Source organism: Nomascus leucogenys, chromosome 13 (assembly GCF_006542625.1).
Source record: "Nomascus leucogenys isolate Asia chromosome 13, Asia_NLE_v1, whole genome shotgun sequence".
Taxonomy (NCBI): domain Eukaryota; kingdom Metazoa; phylum Chordata; class Mammalia; order Primates; family Hylobatidae; genus Nomascus; species Nomascus leucogenys.
The window spans coordinates 29,201,662-29,218,288 of NC_044393.1; the positions used below are offsets into that span (position 1 = coordinate 29,201,662).

Genomic DNA, 16,627 nt, shown 5'->3' on the forward strand with positions numbered 1-16,627 from the left:
GCAAGGTTCAGTGCTGTGTGTGCATTATCTCCTTTAGTCCCTGCAACTTCATGTTCTCATATAATCCCTATTTATACATGAGGAAACTGAGGCTCAGCAAGGTAAAGTGATTTGTCCAAGGTCATACAGCTCTGTGGTGGAGCAGCCAGGACGAGGACTCAGGTCTGACTGTAGGACTCTTGAACTAGTGCTCTGTACATTCTGAATGTGCATATGTCGGGGATGGTTTTCAGGTGAGTTCACAGAGGAAGAGATTGAGTTCCTGGAAGCCAGGGGTCACCACGTGGAGAAAGTAGATGTCTTATCCTGGGTCCATGGCAGCCGAAGGACCAACAACTTCATCATCGCTGTTAAGGACCCTCGGAGCCCAGATGCAGCTGGAGCCACCATCCTGTAGAGCAGCAGGGTGGGGCGGGGTCTCTGCTCCCCCACTTTGCATGTTCCCAGAGTCCCTCCTTCTCCCAGGTTTGGTCTCAGGGGGACCCCAGGGATGCTCCAGATCAGGGGCGAGAGGGGATGCTTAGCAAACCCAATCCCAGAGTAACTGGAAAATTCTCCATCAGGAGGCCTGTGGTGGTGGTGAGTGTCAGCATCCACAACCAGGCAGGCAGGACCTTGAGGAATCAGACTGTCTGTCTGTGTGTCACCTCTCCTCCTTCAGCCATGCTGGCCCTGAGCTTAGGGATGTGCTTGCAAACCCTTCTCAAGGCTCTCACAACCCCAACATCTTCAGACTAGCCTGACCTAGGCCTTGTCTTCCAGTTCCTTTCTCCTATTCCCAGCCTCATTTCTTAAATGACTAGGAATTTTTTAATGGACCATTATAGGGAGGGGGTGCTCCTCTTTTCCCACCAGGTTGAGGTGGGGGCCTTGCATCTGGGGGTCCCCAGGCTATGGGGTAGGGGTGGGGGTGGGGACCAGCTCAGGGGCTTCCATTTGCAAAGGGGAATTAAAGAAAGAATGTTGCTTAACCATGCCTCTGGTTTAATTTATATTTAACTGGGTTGACAGTGGGAGTGGGAGAGGAGACCTCGGCTCACCCTGTCCCAGTAACCGATTCAAGAGTAACCTGGAGTCAACGTTGAAGGACTCATAATAATATCTGTCCAGCTAAGACATGCACCAATAATAATAATTCATAACAACAATAACTATAATATCTAGCATCGAATCTTTATTACAAGCCTCATGAAGTAGGTACTAATATTATTGCCATTTTACAGATGGGAAACAGGCCAAAAGAGGTTAAGGGACTTGTCTAAGGTTCTTCATCTATTAAATGGAAGAACTGGGGTTCATCTTATCATGTCCAACTCCGGAATTTGTGCTCTTAACCAATTCCACACCTATTAGTTGAACTATTTGTTATAAAGTATATGTCATATAGTATATGTCAGACAATAAGTACCTTTTATAGATAATATCATTCATGCATACATGCTTCTATCCATTACGTTCCAGGTACTTTGTTAGGCACTAGGGATTCAGCACTGAACAAGACAGGCTTTTTTTTTTTTTTTTTTTGAGACAGTTTCGCTCTTGTTGCCCAGGCTGGAGTGCAATGGCATGATCTCAGCTCACCGCAACCTCCGCCTCCCCAGTTCAAGCGATTCTCCTGCCTCAGCTTCCCGAGTAGCTGGGATTACAGGCGTGCACCACCACACCTGGCTAATTTTGTATTTTTAGTAGAGACAGGGTTTCTCCATATTGGTCAGGCTAGTCTCGAACTCCCGACCTCAGGTGATCTGCCCACCTCAGCCTCCCAAAGTGCCGGGATTACAGGCATGAGCCACCACGCCTAGCCAAGACAGACTTTTTAATGGGTTTGCAGTCTATCGGGACAGTCAAACGTTAAAGAAATAAGAGCACAGATAATTCGGGTAATTGCCATCACAATAAGCTCTATGAGGGATACTAAGAGAATGTATATGAAGAAAGTTAATCTAGTTTGGGGATCCGCAAAAGCCTCCCTGAGAAGTTCATGAGAATGAATAGGATTGACAGGAAAGGATTAGACATGGGATGTGGGGATGTCATTCTAGGCAAAGGGAACAGTATGTTCAAAGGTATTGTGGTGAGAAGGAACGTGTCATGTTTTAGGAGGTGAAAGAAGGCCTATATATTCTTCCTAGAGCAGGGGTTGGCAGAGTTTTCCTACAAAGGACCAGAGAGTAAATATTTCAGACTTTGTAGGTTATATGGTTCCTGTAGTAATTACTCAACTTTGTTGCTGAAGTGCAAAAGCAGCCATAGATAGACAATGTGTAAGACAACATCCTGATGGCTGTGGATGTGTTCCAATAGAACTTTCTTTTCTTTTTTTTATTTTTTTGAGACAGAGTCTCGCTCTGTTGCCCAGGCTGGAGTGCAGTGGTGCGATCTGCAAGCTCTGCCTGCAAGTGGAGCTCACTGCAAGCTCCGCCTCCCAGGTTCACGCCATTCTCCTGCCTCAGCCTCCCCAGTAGCTGGGACTACAGGCGCCGGCCACCACGCTAGGCTAATTTTTTTTTTTTTTTTTTTTTTTTTGTATTTTTTTAGTAGAGACAGGGTTTCACTGTGTAGCCAGGATGGTCTTGATATCCTGACCTCGTGATCCGTCCACCTCGGCCTCCCAAAATGCTGGGACTACAGGCGTGAGCTACCGCGCCTGGCCAGAACTTTATTTTCTAAAAACAGACCCCTTCACGCCTGTAATCCCAGCACTTTGGAAGGCCGAGGCGGGTGGATCACGAGGTCAGGAGATCGAGACCATCCTGGCTAACACGGTGAAACCCTGTCTCTACTAAAAACAAAAATTTAGCCGGGCGTGGCGGCGGGCGCCTGTAGTCCCAGCTACTCCGGAGGCTGAGGCAGGAGAATGGCGTGAACCCGGGAGGCGGAGCTTGCAGTGAGCCGAGATTGCGCCATTGCACTCCAGCCTGGGTGACAGAGCGAGACTCCGTCTCAAAAAAAAAACAGACCTTTACTGCCATAAGGGCAGTAGTGTGCTGACCCCTACACTAGAGCACCCCGAGGGGATGATGAGATGAAACTGGTGAGATAGGTAGATCATTCTTATGAGGCTGGTATTTCCCCATTTTATTGATGAGAAAATTGTGACATGAAAGACACGAAGTAACTTACCAGAGATCACCCAGCTGGTAGTTGGCAGATGCATGATTCAAAAGCCATCTGTTCGACTCCGTAGACTATGTCTCTCTCTTTCTTTCTCCTTTTCCTTTCCTTCCTTCCTACCTTCTCTTTTCTCTTTTCTTCTTTTCTCCCTTCCTTCCCCTCCTTTCACAGATCCATGATTCAAAAGCCATCTGTTCTCCATAGACTGTTTCCCTTCCCTTCCGTCTCCTCCCCTCCCCTCCCCCTCCTTCCTCTCTTGTTCCCCTCCCCTTTCCTTCCCCTCTGTCTCACTGTCTCTCTCTTTCCTTCTTTCTCTTTCTTCCTTCCTTCCCTCCCTTTCTTTCCCTTCCCTTCCCTCCTCTTCCTTTCATTTTTTTTTTTTTTAGAGACAGGGTCTTACTCTGCCACCCAGGCTGGAGTGCAGTGGTGCAATCCCTGTTCACTGTAGCCTCAACTTTCTTGGTCAAGCAATCCTCCTGCCTCAGACTCCCAGGTAGCTGGGACTACAGGTGCATACCACCACACCTGGCTAATTTTCATTTTTTGTAGAAATAAGGGTCTCACTATATTGCCCAGGCTGATCTTGAACTCCTGGCCTCAAGTGATTCTCCTGCTTTGGTCTCCCAAAGTGCTGGGATTATAGGCATAAGCCACTGTACCTGGCCACTTCTTTAAAAATTTTTAAATTATTTTTTTGGATTGCAGATGTAACAGTTTTTCAAATATCAAATACTTTATAGATATATAATGTATATCTGTAATCCACCCCTTCAAAATCCAAACTTTCCAAAAATCTCACTGTCAATAATTTAATACACATTCCTCCAACTTTTTTCTGTACATTAACATATATTCTGTTTAAAAAGTAAAAATGGGACTATATTTTCACACTGTCTACAACTTCCTTTTTTTTTTAACTTACCAATATAGCATGGGCATTTTCCCCTGTTAATATATATGGATGCACTTCATTATTTATAATAATGCATCGTAGTTCACTGAAGGGTTTAACCAGTTTCCTTTTGATGGATGTTTGGGTGATCCTTGTCCTGATATCTTTAGGTGCTTGAGCCATGCCTGTAGTCACACCAACTCTCCCAGGCTGTCTTTCAAGCGACAGAGTGTCTTAGTTCATTTGAGCTGCCATACCAAAATATCATAAAATGGGTAGATTGGAGCAGAGATTAGTGAAATAGAGAATAGAAAAACAATAGAGAAAATCAATAAAACCAAACCCTGGCTCTTTGAAAACATCAACAAAATTGACAAAGCTGTCCCAGATTGATCAAGAAAAAAAGAAGATTCAAAATTACTAGAATCAGAAATTAAAGATGGGACAGTACTTACAATCTTACAGAAATAAAAAAGGATCATAAAGAAATACTATGAACAACTGTATGTTAATATATCAGATAACTTAGATGAAACATGACATTTCCTAGAAAGACACATACCAAAGCTGACTCAAGAAGAAATAGACAATCTGAAGAGATACATAACAAATAAAGAGATTAGTAATATATACTAAAAAGCAAACTACTTACAAAGAAAAGCCCGGGTCTCAGATGGCCTCACTAGTGATTTCTACAAAACATTTAAAAAATTAATACCGATTCTATAAAAAAACTTTCAATTAATAGAAGAGGAAGAAATGCTTTCTAGTTTATTCTGTGAGGCTAGTTTTACCTTGAAATTAAAATCCAGTGAAATAAGACATAATAGGAAAACTACAGATCAATATTCTTTTATGAATACGGATGCAAAATACTCAACAAAATACTAGCCAACAACATATAAAAAGAAGTATACACTGCCTCAGTGGGATACATTCCAGGAATTCAAGCTTGGTTTACTATTCAAAAATCAAGTACTGCATTATATTTTTTTGGTAGAATAAAAAACAAAAAACACAGGATCATCTCAATAGATGCGGAAAAGGCATCTGACAAAATCCAACGCCCCTTCATGATAACAAACAAGCAAATAACACTCAGCAAACTAGGAATAGAAGGGAACTTCCTCAACATGATAAAAGGCAAATATAAAAAACCCTCAGTTAACATCATAGTTAAAGATTGGATGCTTTCCCACTAAGATTAGAGCATACCCATTCTTGCTACTTCTATTCAATATTGTACAGGATGTTCTAGTCAGGACAATTAGGCAAGATACAGAAAAAAAGGCCTCCAGATTGGAAAGTAAAAAGTAAAACTATTTTTATTTGCAGATGGCATGATCTTGTATACGAAAAATCCTAAGAAATCCATGAAAACAATGACAGCTAACAAAGGAGTTCAGCAAGATTGCTAATACAAGATCAGTATAAAGTTTTTGTACGCTTGCAATAAAAAAACCTGTAAATGAAATTAAGAAAATAATTCTGGCCAGGCACAGTGGCTCCCACCTGGAATTGCAACACTTTGGGAGGCTGGAGGATTGCTGGAGCCTAGGAGTTGGAGACCAGCCTGGGCAACATGGTGAAACTTTGTCTCTACAAAAATTAACTGACAGTGGTGGTATGTGCCTGTAGTCCCAGCTCCTCAGGAGGCTGAGGTGGGAGAACAGCTTGAGGCTGGGAGGTGGGTTGATGGCGCCACTGCACTCCAGCCTGGGCGATAGAGTGAGACACTTAAAAAAAAAAAAGAAAGAAAAAGAAAAAAGAAAGAAAACAATTCAGTTTACTGAAGCATCAAAAAGAATAAAATACTTAGGAATAAATTTTATAAAAGAAGTATAAAAATTAAAACTATAAAACATTGTTGAAAGAAATGAAAGAAGACCTAAATAAATATAAAGACATTCTGTGTTTATGAATCGAAAGATTTAATTTTGTTAAGATGACAATACTTCCCAATTGATCTACAGATTCAATGCAATCTGTATGGAAATTCCAGCAGCACTTTATTGCAGAGATGAATATGGATGATCCTAAAATTCATATGGAATTAATTGCAAGGGACTCAGAATAGCCAAAACAATCTTGAAAAAGAACAATGTTGGAGGACACACATTTCCTGATTTTAAAACTTAATACAAAGTAATCAAAACAGTGTGGTAAGTATAAGGATAAACATATCAATGGAACATAATTGATAGTCCAGAAATAAATCAATATATCTATGGCCAATTGATCTCAACTAGGGTGCCAAGATCATTCGATGAAGAAGGAATATTCTCTTTAACATATTCACATACACAAAATGAAGTTTGAGCCTTGCCTCACACCACATACAAAAAGTAACTCAAAATGGATCAAAGACCCAAATATAAGAGCCAAAACTATAAAACTCTTAGAAGGAAACATAGGTGTAAATCCTCATACCTTGGGTTTGGCAATGGTTTCTTAGATGTGGCACCGAAAGCACAGTGACAAAAGCAAACATAGATAATTGGATGTCATTGAAATTAAAAAGTTTTGTACATAAAAGGACAATCTTGAGTGAAAAGACAGTCCAAAAAATGTGAAAAATATTTGCAATCTTATATCTGATCTGAGTACTTTATATAGTACCCAGAATATATTAAAAACACTTCAACAACATAAAGACAAACAACTCAATTAAAATATGGGCAAAGGACTTCAATAGGCATTTCTTGGCAGGGTTCAGTGGCTCATGCCTGTAATCCCAATACTTTGGGAGGCCAAGGTGGGCAGATCGCTTGAGTCCAGGAGTTCAAGACCAGCCTGGGCAAAATGGTGAAACCCCGTATATACCAAAAATATAAAAAATTAGCTGGGTGCAGTGGCATGTGCCTGTAGTCCCAGCTACTTGGGAAGCTGAGGCAGGAAGATCCCTTGAACCCAGGAGATCGAGGCTGCACTGAGTTGAGATCGTGCCATTGTACTACAGCCTGGGTGACAGGAGTGAAACCCTGCTTCAAAACGAAACAAAAAAGACACTTTTTTTTTTTTTTTTTTTCTGAGACAGAGTCTCACTCTGTCACCCAGGATGGAGTGCAGTGGCGCCATCTCGGCTCACTGCAACCTCCACCTCCCAGGCTCAAGAGATTCTCCCACCTCAGCCCCCTGAGTAGCTGGGACTACAGGTGCATGTCACCACGCCCAGCTAATTTTTGTATTTTTTGTAGAGATGGGGTTTTGCCATGCGGCCTAGGCTGGTCTGGAACTCCTGGACTCAAGCAATCCTCCCATCTTGGCCTCCCAAAGTGCTAGGATTACAGGTGTAAGCCACCGTGCCTGGGCTTCAACAGACATTTCTTCAAAGATAAGTCTATGATAAGATGCTGAATATCATAATCACTAGGGAAATGTAGATTAAAACAGGTCAAAATCACCATGAGATACCACTTCACAACAATTAGACTGGCCATAAATATTATTTTTATTTTTTATTTACTTAAATATTATTTTTTATCTTTTATTTAAATAGAGATGGAGTTTTACTATGTGGCTCAGGCTGGTCTCAAACTCCTGGCCTCAAGCAATCCTCCTGCCTCAGCCTCCCAAAGTGTTGGGATTACAGGTGTGAGTCACTGTGCCCCCACGACAATAATTTTTTAAAAAGGAAATAACAAAGGCCGGGCGCGGTGGCTCACGCTTGTAATCCCAGCACTTTGGGAGGCCGAGGCGGGCGGATCACGAGGTCAGGAGATCGAGACCACGGTGAAACCCCGTCTCTACTAAAAATACAAAAAAATTAGCCGGGCGTGGTGGCGGGCGCCCCCAGCTACTCGGAGAGGCTGAGGCAGGAGAATGGCGTGAACCCGGGAGGTGGAGCTTGCAGTGAGCCGAGATTGCGCCACTGCACTCCAGCCTGGGTGACAGAGCGAGACTACGTCTCAAAAAAAAAAAAAAAAAAAAAGGAAATAACAAGTGTTGCTCAGGATGTGAAAAACTGGAATCTTCATACATTGTTGGTGGAAATGTAAAATGGTACAGCAGCTATGGAAAACAGTTTGGCATTTCTTTAATAAGACAAACCAAATTACCATACGACCCAGCAATACCATTCCCAGGCATAAACCCCAAATCACTGAAAACAGGTGTTCAAAGAAAAACTTGTACATCAATGTTCATAGCAGCACTATTCACAATACCAAAAGGTAAAAAACAACCCAAATGTCCATCAACGGACAAAAAGATAACAAAATGTGGTATATTCATATAATAATACATATTATATTATTCAGCTATGAAAAAGAATGAAGTACTGATACTGATACGTGCTACAATATGGATGAACCTTGAAAACATTGTGCCAAGTGAGAGAAGCCAAAATGTCACATATTGTATGATTCCATTTATATGAAATATCCATAATAGCAAACTGATAGAGACAGAAAGTCAATTAGTGATTCCTCAGGGCTGAGGGAATGGGGGGGTTGGGGAGAGGGAGATACCTAGAGTATGGAGTTTCTTCTGAGGCAATGAAAATGTTCTAAAATTGACTGTGGTGACGGTTGCACATATCTGTGACTACACTAAATACCATAGAATTATACACTTTTTTTTTTTTTTGAGACAGGGTCTGGCTTTGTCGCCCAGGCTGGAGCACAGTAGTGCAATCTCGACTCACTGCAAACTCCGCCTCCTGGGCTCAAGTGATCCTCCCACCTCAGTCTCCACAACGGCTGGGACTGCAGGCATACAGCACCACGTCCGGCTAATTTTTGTATTTTGGGTAGAAATGGGGTTTCACCATGTCACCCAGCCTGGTCTCGAACTCCTGGACATATGCGATCTGACCGACTCAGCCTCCCAAAGTGCTGGGATCACAGGCTTGAGCCACACACCCGGCTGAATTATACGCTTTAAATGAGTAAATTGTATAGTATGTCAATTATATCTCAAAAGCTGTTTTTTTGTTTTGTTTTGGAAAATTGTTTTTTGTTTGTTTTTGATTTTTGTTTTGAGACAGAGTTTCACTCTTGTCACCCAGGCTGGAATGGAATGGTGGGATCTCAGCTAACTGTAACCTCCACCTCCCAGGTTCAAGCAATTCTCCTCCCTCAATCTCCCGAGTAGCTGGGATTACAGGCGCCCGCCACCAGGCCCAGCTAATTTTTGTATTTTTAGTAGAGATGGAGTTTCACCACGTTGGCCAGGCTGGTCTCAAACTCCTAACCTCAGGTGATCCATCCGCCTCAGCCTCCAAAGGTGCTTGAATTACAGGCATAAACCACTGCGCCCAGCCTGTCAATAAAGCTGTTCTAAAAAGACATAGGATTTGGTAATATCAGCTAAGAGCTGAATGCAAACTCTGTGACCCAGCAATCCTAGTCCTAGGTTTTTATCCAGCAAAACATTGTACACATGTTCATCCAAAGACATGTACAAGAATGTTCATAGTAGTAAAATTTAAAATAACTCCGGCCCGGGTGCGGTGGCTCATGCCTGTAATCCCAGCACTTTGGGAGGCCGAGGTGGGTGGATCACTTGAGATCGGGAGTTTGAGACCAGCCTGACCACCATGGAGAAACCCTGTCTCTACTAAAAATGCAAAAAATTAGCCGGGCACGGTGGTGGGCGCCTGTGATCCCAGCTACTCGGGAGGCTGAGGCAGGAGAATCATTTGAACCCAGGAGGTAGAGGTTGCGGTGAGCCGAGATCACGCCATTGCACACCAGCCTCGGCAACAAGAGCGAAATTCCGTCTCAAAACAAAACCAAAAAAGCTCCAGCCAGGCGCGGTGGCTCACGCCTGTAATCCTAGCACTTTGGGAGGCCGAGGCAGGCGGATTGCCTGAGTTCAGGAGTTCGAGACCAGCCTGGGCAACACAATGAAACCCCCGTCTCTACTAAAAAATAAAAAAGAAATTAACCGGGCATAGTGGCGTGCACCTGTAGTCCTAGCTCCTCCGGAGGCTGAGGACAGAGAATTGCTTGAACCCGGAATGCGAAGGTTGCAGTGAGCCGAGATTGCACTACTGCACTCCAGCCTGGGTGATATAGCAAGACTCCGTCTCTAAAAAAATAAATAAAATAAAATAAAATAGCTCCTATGTGGAAACCCACATGCTCATTAACAGTAGAATGGATAAATTATGGTGTATTCAAACAATAAAATGCTGGCCAGGTGTGGTGGCTCATATCTGTAATCCCAGCACTCTGGGTGGCAGAGATGGGAGGATCACTTGAGCCCAGGAGTTTGAGACCAACCTGAGCAACATGGTGAAACCCCGTCTCTACAAAAAATACAAAAATTAGCATGGTGTGGTGGCATGCACCTGTGGTCCTAGCTACTAGGGAGGCTGAGGCAGAAGGATTACTGGAGCCTGGGAGGTCAAGGCTGCAGTGACCTGTGATCCCACCACTGCACTCCAGCCTGGGTGACAGAGTAAGACTCTGTCTCAAAAAAATAAAAAATAAATAATGAAATGCTACCCAGCAATGAAAATGAACATGCTACAACCACATGCAACAATGTAGATGAATCTATAAGTTTAACTCCTGGCAAGACCAATCTATGGAGTTAGAAGTCAAAATACTGTTTACCCTTGGGGGCTGTGGGTAATGACTGGAAGGGGCTTCTGTGGGGCTGAATGTTCTATTTCTTGATTTGGGTGTTTGTTAGACATGTGTATTGGCTTTGTGGAAATTCATCAGGCTTTACACTTATGATTTCTGTACTTTTATGTCTTTATATTATACTCTAATAAAAAGCTTTAAAATTTCAGAATATTTTTGAAAACAGTTTTTTTCTCCTCTACCCCCACCTTTTTGTGTGTGTATGGTCACTTGATATTCTTCTATTTTTTAAAATTGTGTAATTATTACTCTATTTCTTCTATTTTTTCAATAATTTTTTTCCTGAAGAGCAAGCCACGGCTTGCCCATAGTAAGCCCCCCGCCCTTTTTTTTTTTGAGATAGAGTCTCACTCTGTCATCCAGGCTGGAGTGCAGTGGTGCAGTCTCAGCTCACTGCAACCTCTGCTTCCCAGGCTCAAGTGATCCTCCCATCTCAGCCTCCCATGGAGCTGGGACTACAGGCATGATGCGCCACCACGATTGGCTAATTTTTATGTAGGGACGGGGTTTCACCATGTTGCCCTGGCTGGTCTCTAATTCCTGGGCTCACACAATCCACCTACCTCCACCTCCCAAAGTGCTGGGATTACAGGCATGAGCCACTGCGCCTCGCCATAGTATGTCTTTATGCAAAGCACGAGTGACCCCCTCCTCAAGGCATTTTATTTCCATATATCTGAAAATTGTTGCAATGAACGGATTCTGTAATAACAAGGCATTTTACTGCCATCTACTGGTAAATTATCATAATAAATTTGCAAATTACAATGTCATGTGGATGGTGTCCACTTAAAAGTGGTATCCTTCAAGACTAGTGAACAATACAGTCAGGATAGCTAAAGGTTGACCCCAGGAAACGAAGGGGCAAGATGTCTGCTTTTGCCTTCTTTGTGCAGACGTGCAGAGAAGAGCATAAGAAAAACCCAGAGGTCCCTGTCAATTTTGCAGAATTTTCCAAAAAGTGCTCTGAGAGGTGGAAGACAATGTCTGGGAAAGAGAAGTCTAGGCCGGGCACGGCGGCTTCTGCCTGTAATCTCAGCACTTTGAGAGGGTGAGTTGGATGGATCACCTGAGGTAAGGAGTTTGAGACCAGCCTGGCCAACATGGTGAAACCCCGTCTCTACTAAAAATACAAAAAATTAGCCGGGTGTGTTGGTGGGTGCCTGTAATCCCAGCTACTGGGGAGGCTGAGGCAGGAGAATGGCTTGAACCCAGGAGGCAGAGGTTGCAGTGAGCTGAGATCGTGCCACTGCACTCCAGCCTGGTCAATAAGAGCAACACTCCATCTCGGAAAAGAAGAAAAGAGAGAAAGAGAGTCTAAATTCGATTAAATGGCAAAGGCGGATAAAGTGCACTATGATAGAGAAATGAAGGATTATGGACCAGCTAAGGGAGGCAAGAAGAAGAAGGATCCTAATGCCCCCCAAAGGCCACTGTCTGGATTCTTCCTGTTCTGTTCAGAATTCTGCCCCGAGATCAAATCCACAAACCCTGGCATCTCTATTGGAGATGTGGCAAAAAAGCTGGGTGAGATGTGGAATAACTTAAATGACAGTGAAAAGCAGCCGTATGTCACTAAGGTGGCAAAGCTGAAGAAGTATGAGAAGGATGTTGCTGACTATAAGTCAAAAGGAAAGTTGGATAACGCAAAAGGTCCTGCTAAAGTTGCCTGGGAAAAGATGGAAGAAGAAGAAGATGAGGAGGAAGAGGAGAAGGAGGATGAATAAATAAACTTTGCCTGTCAAAAAAAAAGGAGATATCCTTCTGTAGGGCAAAATTCATCCAACTAAATGTGGTAAGTTTGTCATTTGGCACTGTTGTGACGAACCCTGCAGAGAGTAAAATGTTGACACTTTCTAGATGGTTTTGTTCTTTCTTTTTTCCCGTTTTGTTATTGTTTTTCTTAAAGACATCATTGAAGTATTCACTGTCAGTCTTATCACTGCAAAGCTTGAGCCTATTTGGACACACATGAAAGTAGAAGTCCAATAAATACAAATCAAATTATCAAAGAACAATTGATTTGCTTTTTCTTCACTCTAGTCCGAATCTAGAACAATCCTGGATGTTTTAGGACTGTTTTTCTTGCTCAAAACATTTTATGAACTAGCCTGATAACCTCTTCAGAAGCCTCTCTCAATCTATTGCATGTTGAGACTATCATATGCACTAAGCTTTCTCCTAAACATTTATAGGTATAAATTCATTAATATGATTGACAACCTTATGAAGTAGGAGCCCTTATTCTCTGCATCGCACAGGTGAGGCAACTGAAGCACAAAGAAGTTACATTTCAAGTGAAGATGTTACAAACATAGCTTCCTTGGGGAGCTTACAGTCTACTGGGGACACAGAATGAAACAAAAGCCATGTAAAGATTTTTAAACAATATAAAGGAGAAAACACTTTGGACCCTGATGGACAAGTCATTTATCTCCTTTTGGTTGCAGTTTCTTCACATAGCTAATAAATGGCAGAGCTAGAATCCGAACTTGGGTGTTCAGATTCACTTTGGCTTCAGAGCTCAATATTGTAATCATTATGCTATACTATCTGCTAGTTTATGGCCTGTTTTTGTTCCTTTGCTGCCTGCCTGCAGGCAACAAGTATTTGTGTTGCCTAGGCTCCTGCTATTTTTACCTACAGGATCTGCAGGTGCCCAGTGGGCCCCTGTCTTCTCAGCTCTTTGCATTCTTGCAGATCCCAGGAACACCCATGACCCTTGGCTTAAGGACATGGACAACAAGGTGAAAAAATTATGGCCGGGCGCGGTGGCTCACGCTTGTAATCCCAGCACTTTGGGAGGCCGAGGCAGGCGGATCACGAGGTCAGGAGATCGAGACCACGGTGAAACCCCGTCTCTATTAAAAAAAATACAAAAAAATTAGCCGGGCGTGGTGGCGGGCGCCTGTAGTCCCAGCTACTCCGAGAGGCTGAGGCAGGAGAATGGCGTGAACCCGGGAGGCGGGGCTTGCAGTGAGCCGAGACTGCGCCACTGCACTCCAGCCTGGGCGACAGAGCGAGACTCCATCTCAAAAAAAAAAAAAAAGAAAAAAAAAGAAAAAATTAGGATAGTGGCTCTGGAATATTTTGTGCGTGTGTATGGTAAAATACATATATAACATAAAATTTGCCATTTTAACCATTTTTAAGCATATAATTCGGTGGATTAAGTATATTCACATGCAACCATCACCACCATCTACCTCCAGAACGTTTTTGTTTTCCCCATCTGAAACTTTGTACCCATTAAGCACAAACTTCCCATTCCCTCTCCCTCCAGCCCTTGGCAACCACTTTACTTTCTGTCTTTATGAATGTGACTACTTTAGGAACCTCACATAGGAGGAATCATACAATATTTGTCCTTTTGTGACTGACTTATTTCACTTAGCATAATAGCTTCAAGGTTCATCCATGTTGTACGTTGTGTCAGAATTTCCTTCCTTTATGAAGGCTGAGCAATGCTCCATTGTATGTATAGACCATATTTTGCTTATCTATTCAACTGTCTATAGATATGTAGGTTGCTTCCACATGTTGGTTATTGTAAACAATGCTGCTGTGAACAGGGGTGCACAAATATCTCTTTGAAACTCTGCTTTCACTTCTTTTTTTATTTTTTAAATTTTATTTTGAAACAGGGTTTTGCTCCATCACCCAGGCTGGAATGCAGGAATGGAAACATGGCTCACTGCAACCTCAACCTCCTGGGCTCAACTGATCCTCCCACCTTAGCCTCCTGGGTAGCTGGGACCACAGGTATGTGCTGCCACACCTGGCTTGTTTATTCATTTATTTTTAAACTTTGAGACAGGATCTCATCTGTCACCCAGGCTGGAGTACAGTGGTACTAATGTGATTTCACTTATTTTGGATGAATATCCAGAAGTGGAATTACTGGCTCATAGGGTAATCCTATGTTTAACTTATTTTTTCCTTGAGACTGGGTCTTGCTATGTTGCCCAGGGTGGACTCAAACTCCTGGGTTCAAGTGATCCTCCTGCCCTAGCCTCCCAAGTAGCTGGGATTACAGGGGCGCCTATGTTTAACTTTTTGAGGAAATGCCAAACTGTTTTCCACCATGGCTGCATCAATTTATATTCCTGGCTGGGTGCGGTGGCTCACGCCTGTAATCCCAGCATTTTGGGAGGCCAAGGCAGGTGGAACACTTGAGCCCAGGAGTTCGAGACTAGCCTGGGCAACAGGGTGAAACCCTGTCTCTACAAAAAATGCAAAGATTAGCCGGGCATGGTGGTGCATGCCTGTAATCCCAGCTACTCTGGAGGCTGGGGCATGAGAATTGCTTGAACCTGGGAGGCGGAGGTTGCAGTGAGCCAAGATTGCACCACTGCACTCCAGCCTGGGGGACAGAGCGAGACTCTGTCTCAAAGAAAAACAAAAAACAAAAACAAAATACATTTCCACCAGCAATGCATAAAAGTGCTAATTTCTCCACATCCTTGCCAAAACTTGTTATTTTCTGCCTTTTAAAAAAATAACAACAGCCAGGCGCCGTGGCTCACGCCTGTAATCCTAACACATTGGGAGGCCGAGGCGGGCAGAATGACTGAGCTCAGGAGTTTGAGACCAGCCTGGACAACATGGCAAAACCCCACCTCTACTAAAAATACAAAAAAATTAGCTGGCCATGGTGGTGCACGCCTGTAATTCCAGCTACTTCAGAGGCTGAGGTACAAGAATTGCTTGAACCTGGGAGGCGGAGGTTGCGGTGAGCTGAGATCGTACCACACTGCACTCCAGTCTGGGTGACAGAGTGAGATTCTGTCTCAATAAATAAATAAATAAGGTATGAAGTGGTATCTCATTGTGGTTTTGATTTGCATTTCCTTAATGACTACAGAGATTGAACATCTTTTCACATGCTTATTAGCCATTTGTATATCTTTGAAGAAATGTCCTTTGCCTTTTTTTTTTGAGACAGGGTCTCACTCTGTCACCCAGGCTGGAAAGCAGTGATGTGATCTTGGCTTACTGTAGCCTCCAATTCCCAGGCTCAAGTGATCCTTCCACTTCAGCCTCATGAGTAGTTGGGATTACGGGCACACACAACCATGGCCAGCTAATTTTTAAATTTTTTGTAGAGATGAAGTCTTACTATGTTGCCCAGGCTGGTCTCGAACTCATGGACTCAAGCAATCCTCCTGCCTTGGCCTCCCAAAGTGCTGGAATTACAGGCGTGAGCCATAGCACCCAGTCTTATTGCTGAGTTTCTGGAATCTTCGAGAGCTTTCTTATCTCTAGAAGTCTTTGTGGGTTTGGAGATATGTCAGTGAGGTCTTCTCAGCCTCTGGGCTGGCTGTTGTCAGGACCTCTGTGTCTGCAGGATGACGTAGCCAGAGCTTTTCATTCAGTCTTTCAGGTTAATTAATCAAGTCATTCATTAATTGTATCTTTATCCAAAAAATCACCCTTTGGCTATGTCAGATTTCCAGGCTAACACAAGAGTACAAGCTGTATGGTTCTGTTTCTATGGAGATCAAGAACTGTCAAAGTTAATCTACGGCCGGGCGCAGTGGCTCATGCCTGTAATCCCAGCACTTTGGGAGGCCGAGGCGGGCGGATCACGAGGTCAGGAGATCAAGACCACGGTGAAACCCTGTCTCTACTAAAAATACTAAAAATTAGCTGGGCGTGGTGGTGGGCGCCTGTAGTCCCAGCTACTCAGGAGGCTGAGGCAGGAGAATGGCATGAACCCAGGAGGCAGAGCTTGCAGTGAGCCGAGATTGCACCACTGCACTCCAGCCTGGGCGACAGAGTAAGACTCCATCTCAAAAAAAAAAAAAAAAAAAAAAAAGTTAATCTACGGTGCTAGAAGTGAGAATAATGGTTACATCTGGGGGAGCAGGTATTTATTGGAAGAGAACATACAAAAGACAACAAAAGGGAACTTTCTGGGTTGATAGATCTATAACTTGATCTAGGTGGTGGTAACACAGGAATGTAGGCAAAAAAATTATTAGATATACACTTAATATTTTTTCATTTTATTGTATATAAATTA

At 43.2% G+C, this 16,627-nt stretch overlaps 1 protein-coding gene and 1 pseudogene across 6 annotated transcripts in view; both read left to right on the plus strand.

The window, feature by feature from the left end:
* Positions 1–971, plus strand: part of GGT7 (gamma-glutamyltransferase 7) — a 28,767-nt gene extending 27,796 nt beyond the window's left edge. For 4 of the 5 annotated variants that reach the window (XR_004032998.1, XM_030825877.1, XM_030825879.1 and 1 more), the window contains exon 15: positions 234–971. Coding sequence is in view for 3 of the 5 variants with exons in the window: in XM_030825877.1 (XP_030681737.1) it covers positions 234–397 (164 nt within the window). In the remaining 2 variants the exon portion in view is untranslated. The remainder of the gene's footprint in view (positions 1–233) is intronic. The other variant, XR_004032999.1, reaches the window with a different exon arrangement.
* A 10,469-nt stretch (positions 972–11,440) lies between these two features.
* Positions 11,441–12,329, plus strand: LOC100603815 (annotated as a pseudogene). The gene has a single exon (XR_001116735.2). The product of XR_001116735.2 is annotated as a high mobility group protein B3 pseudogene (transcript).
* Positions 12,330–16,627: the final 4,298 nt, after the last annotated feature.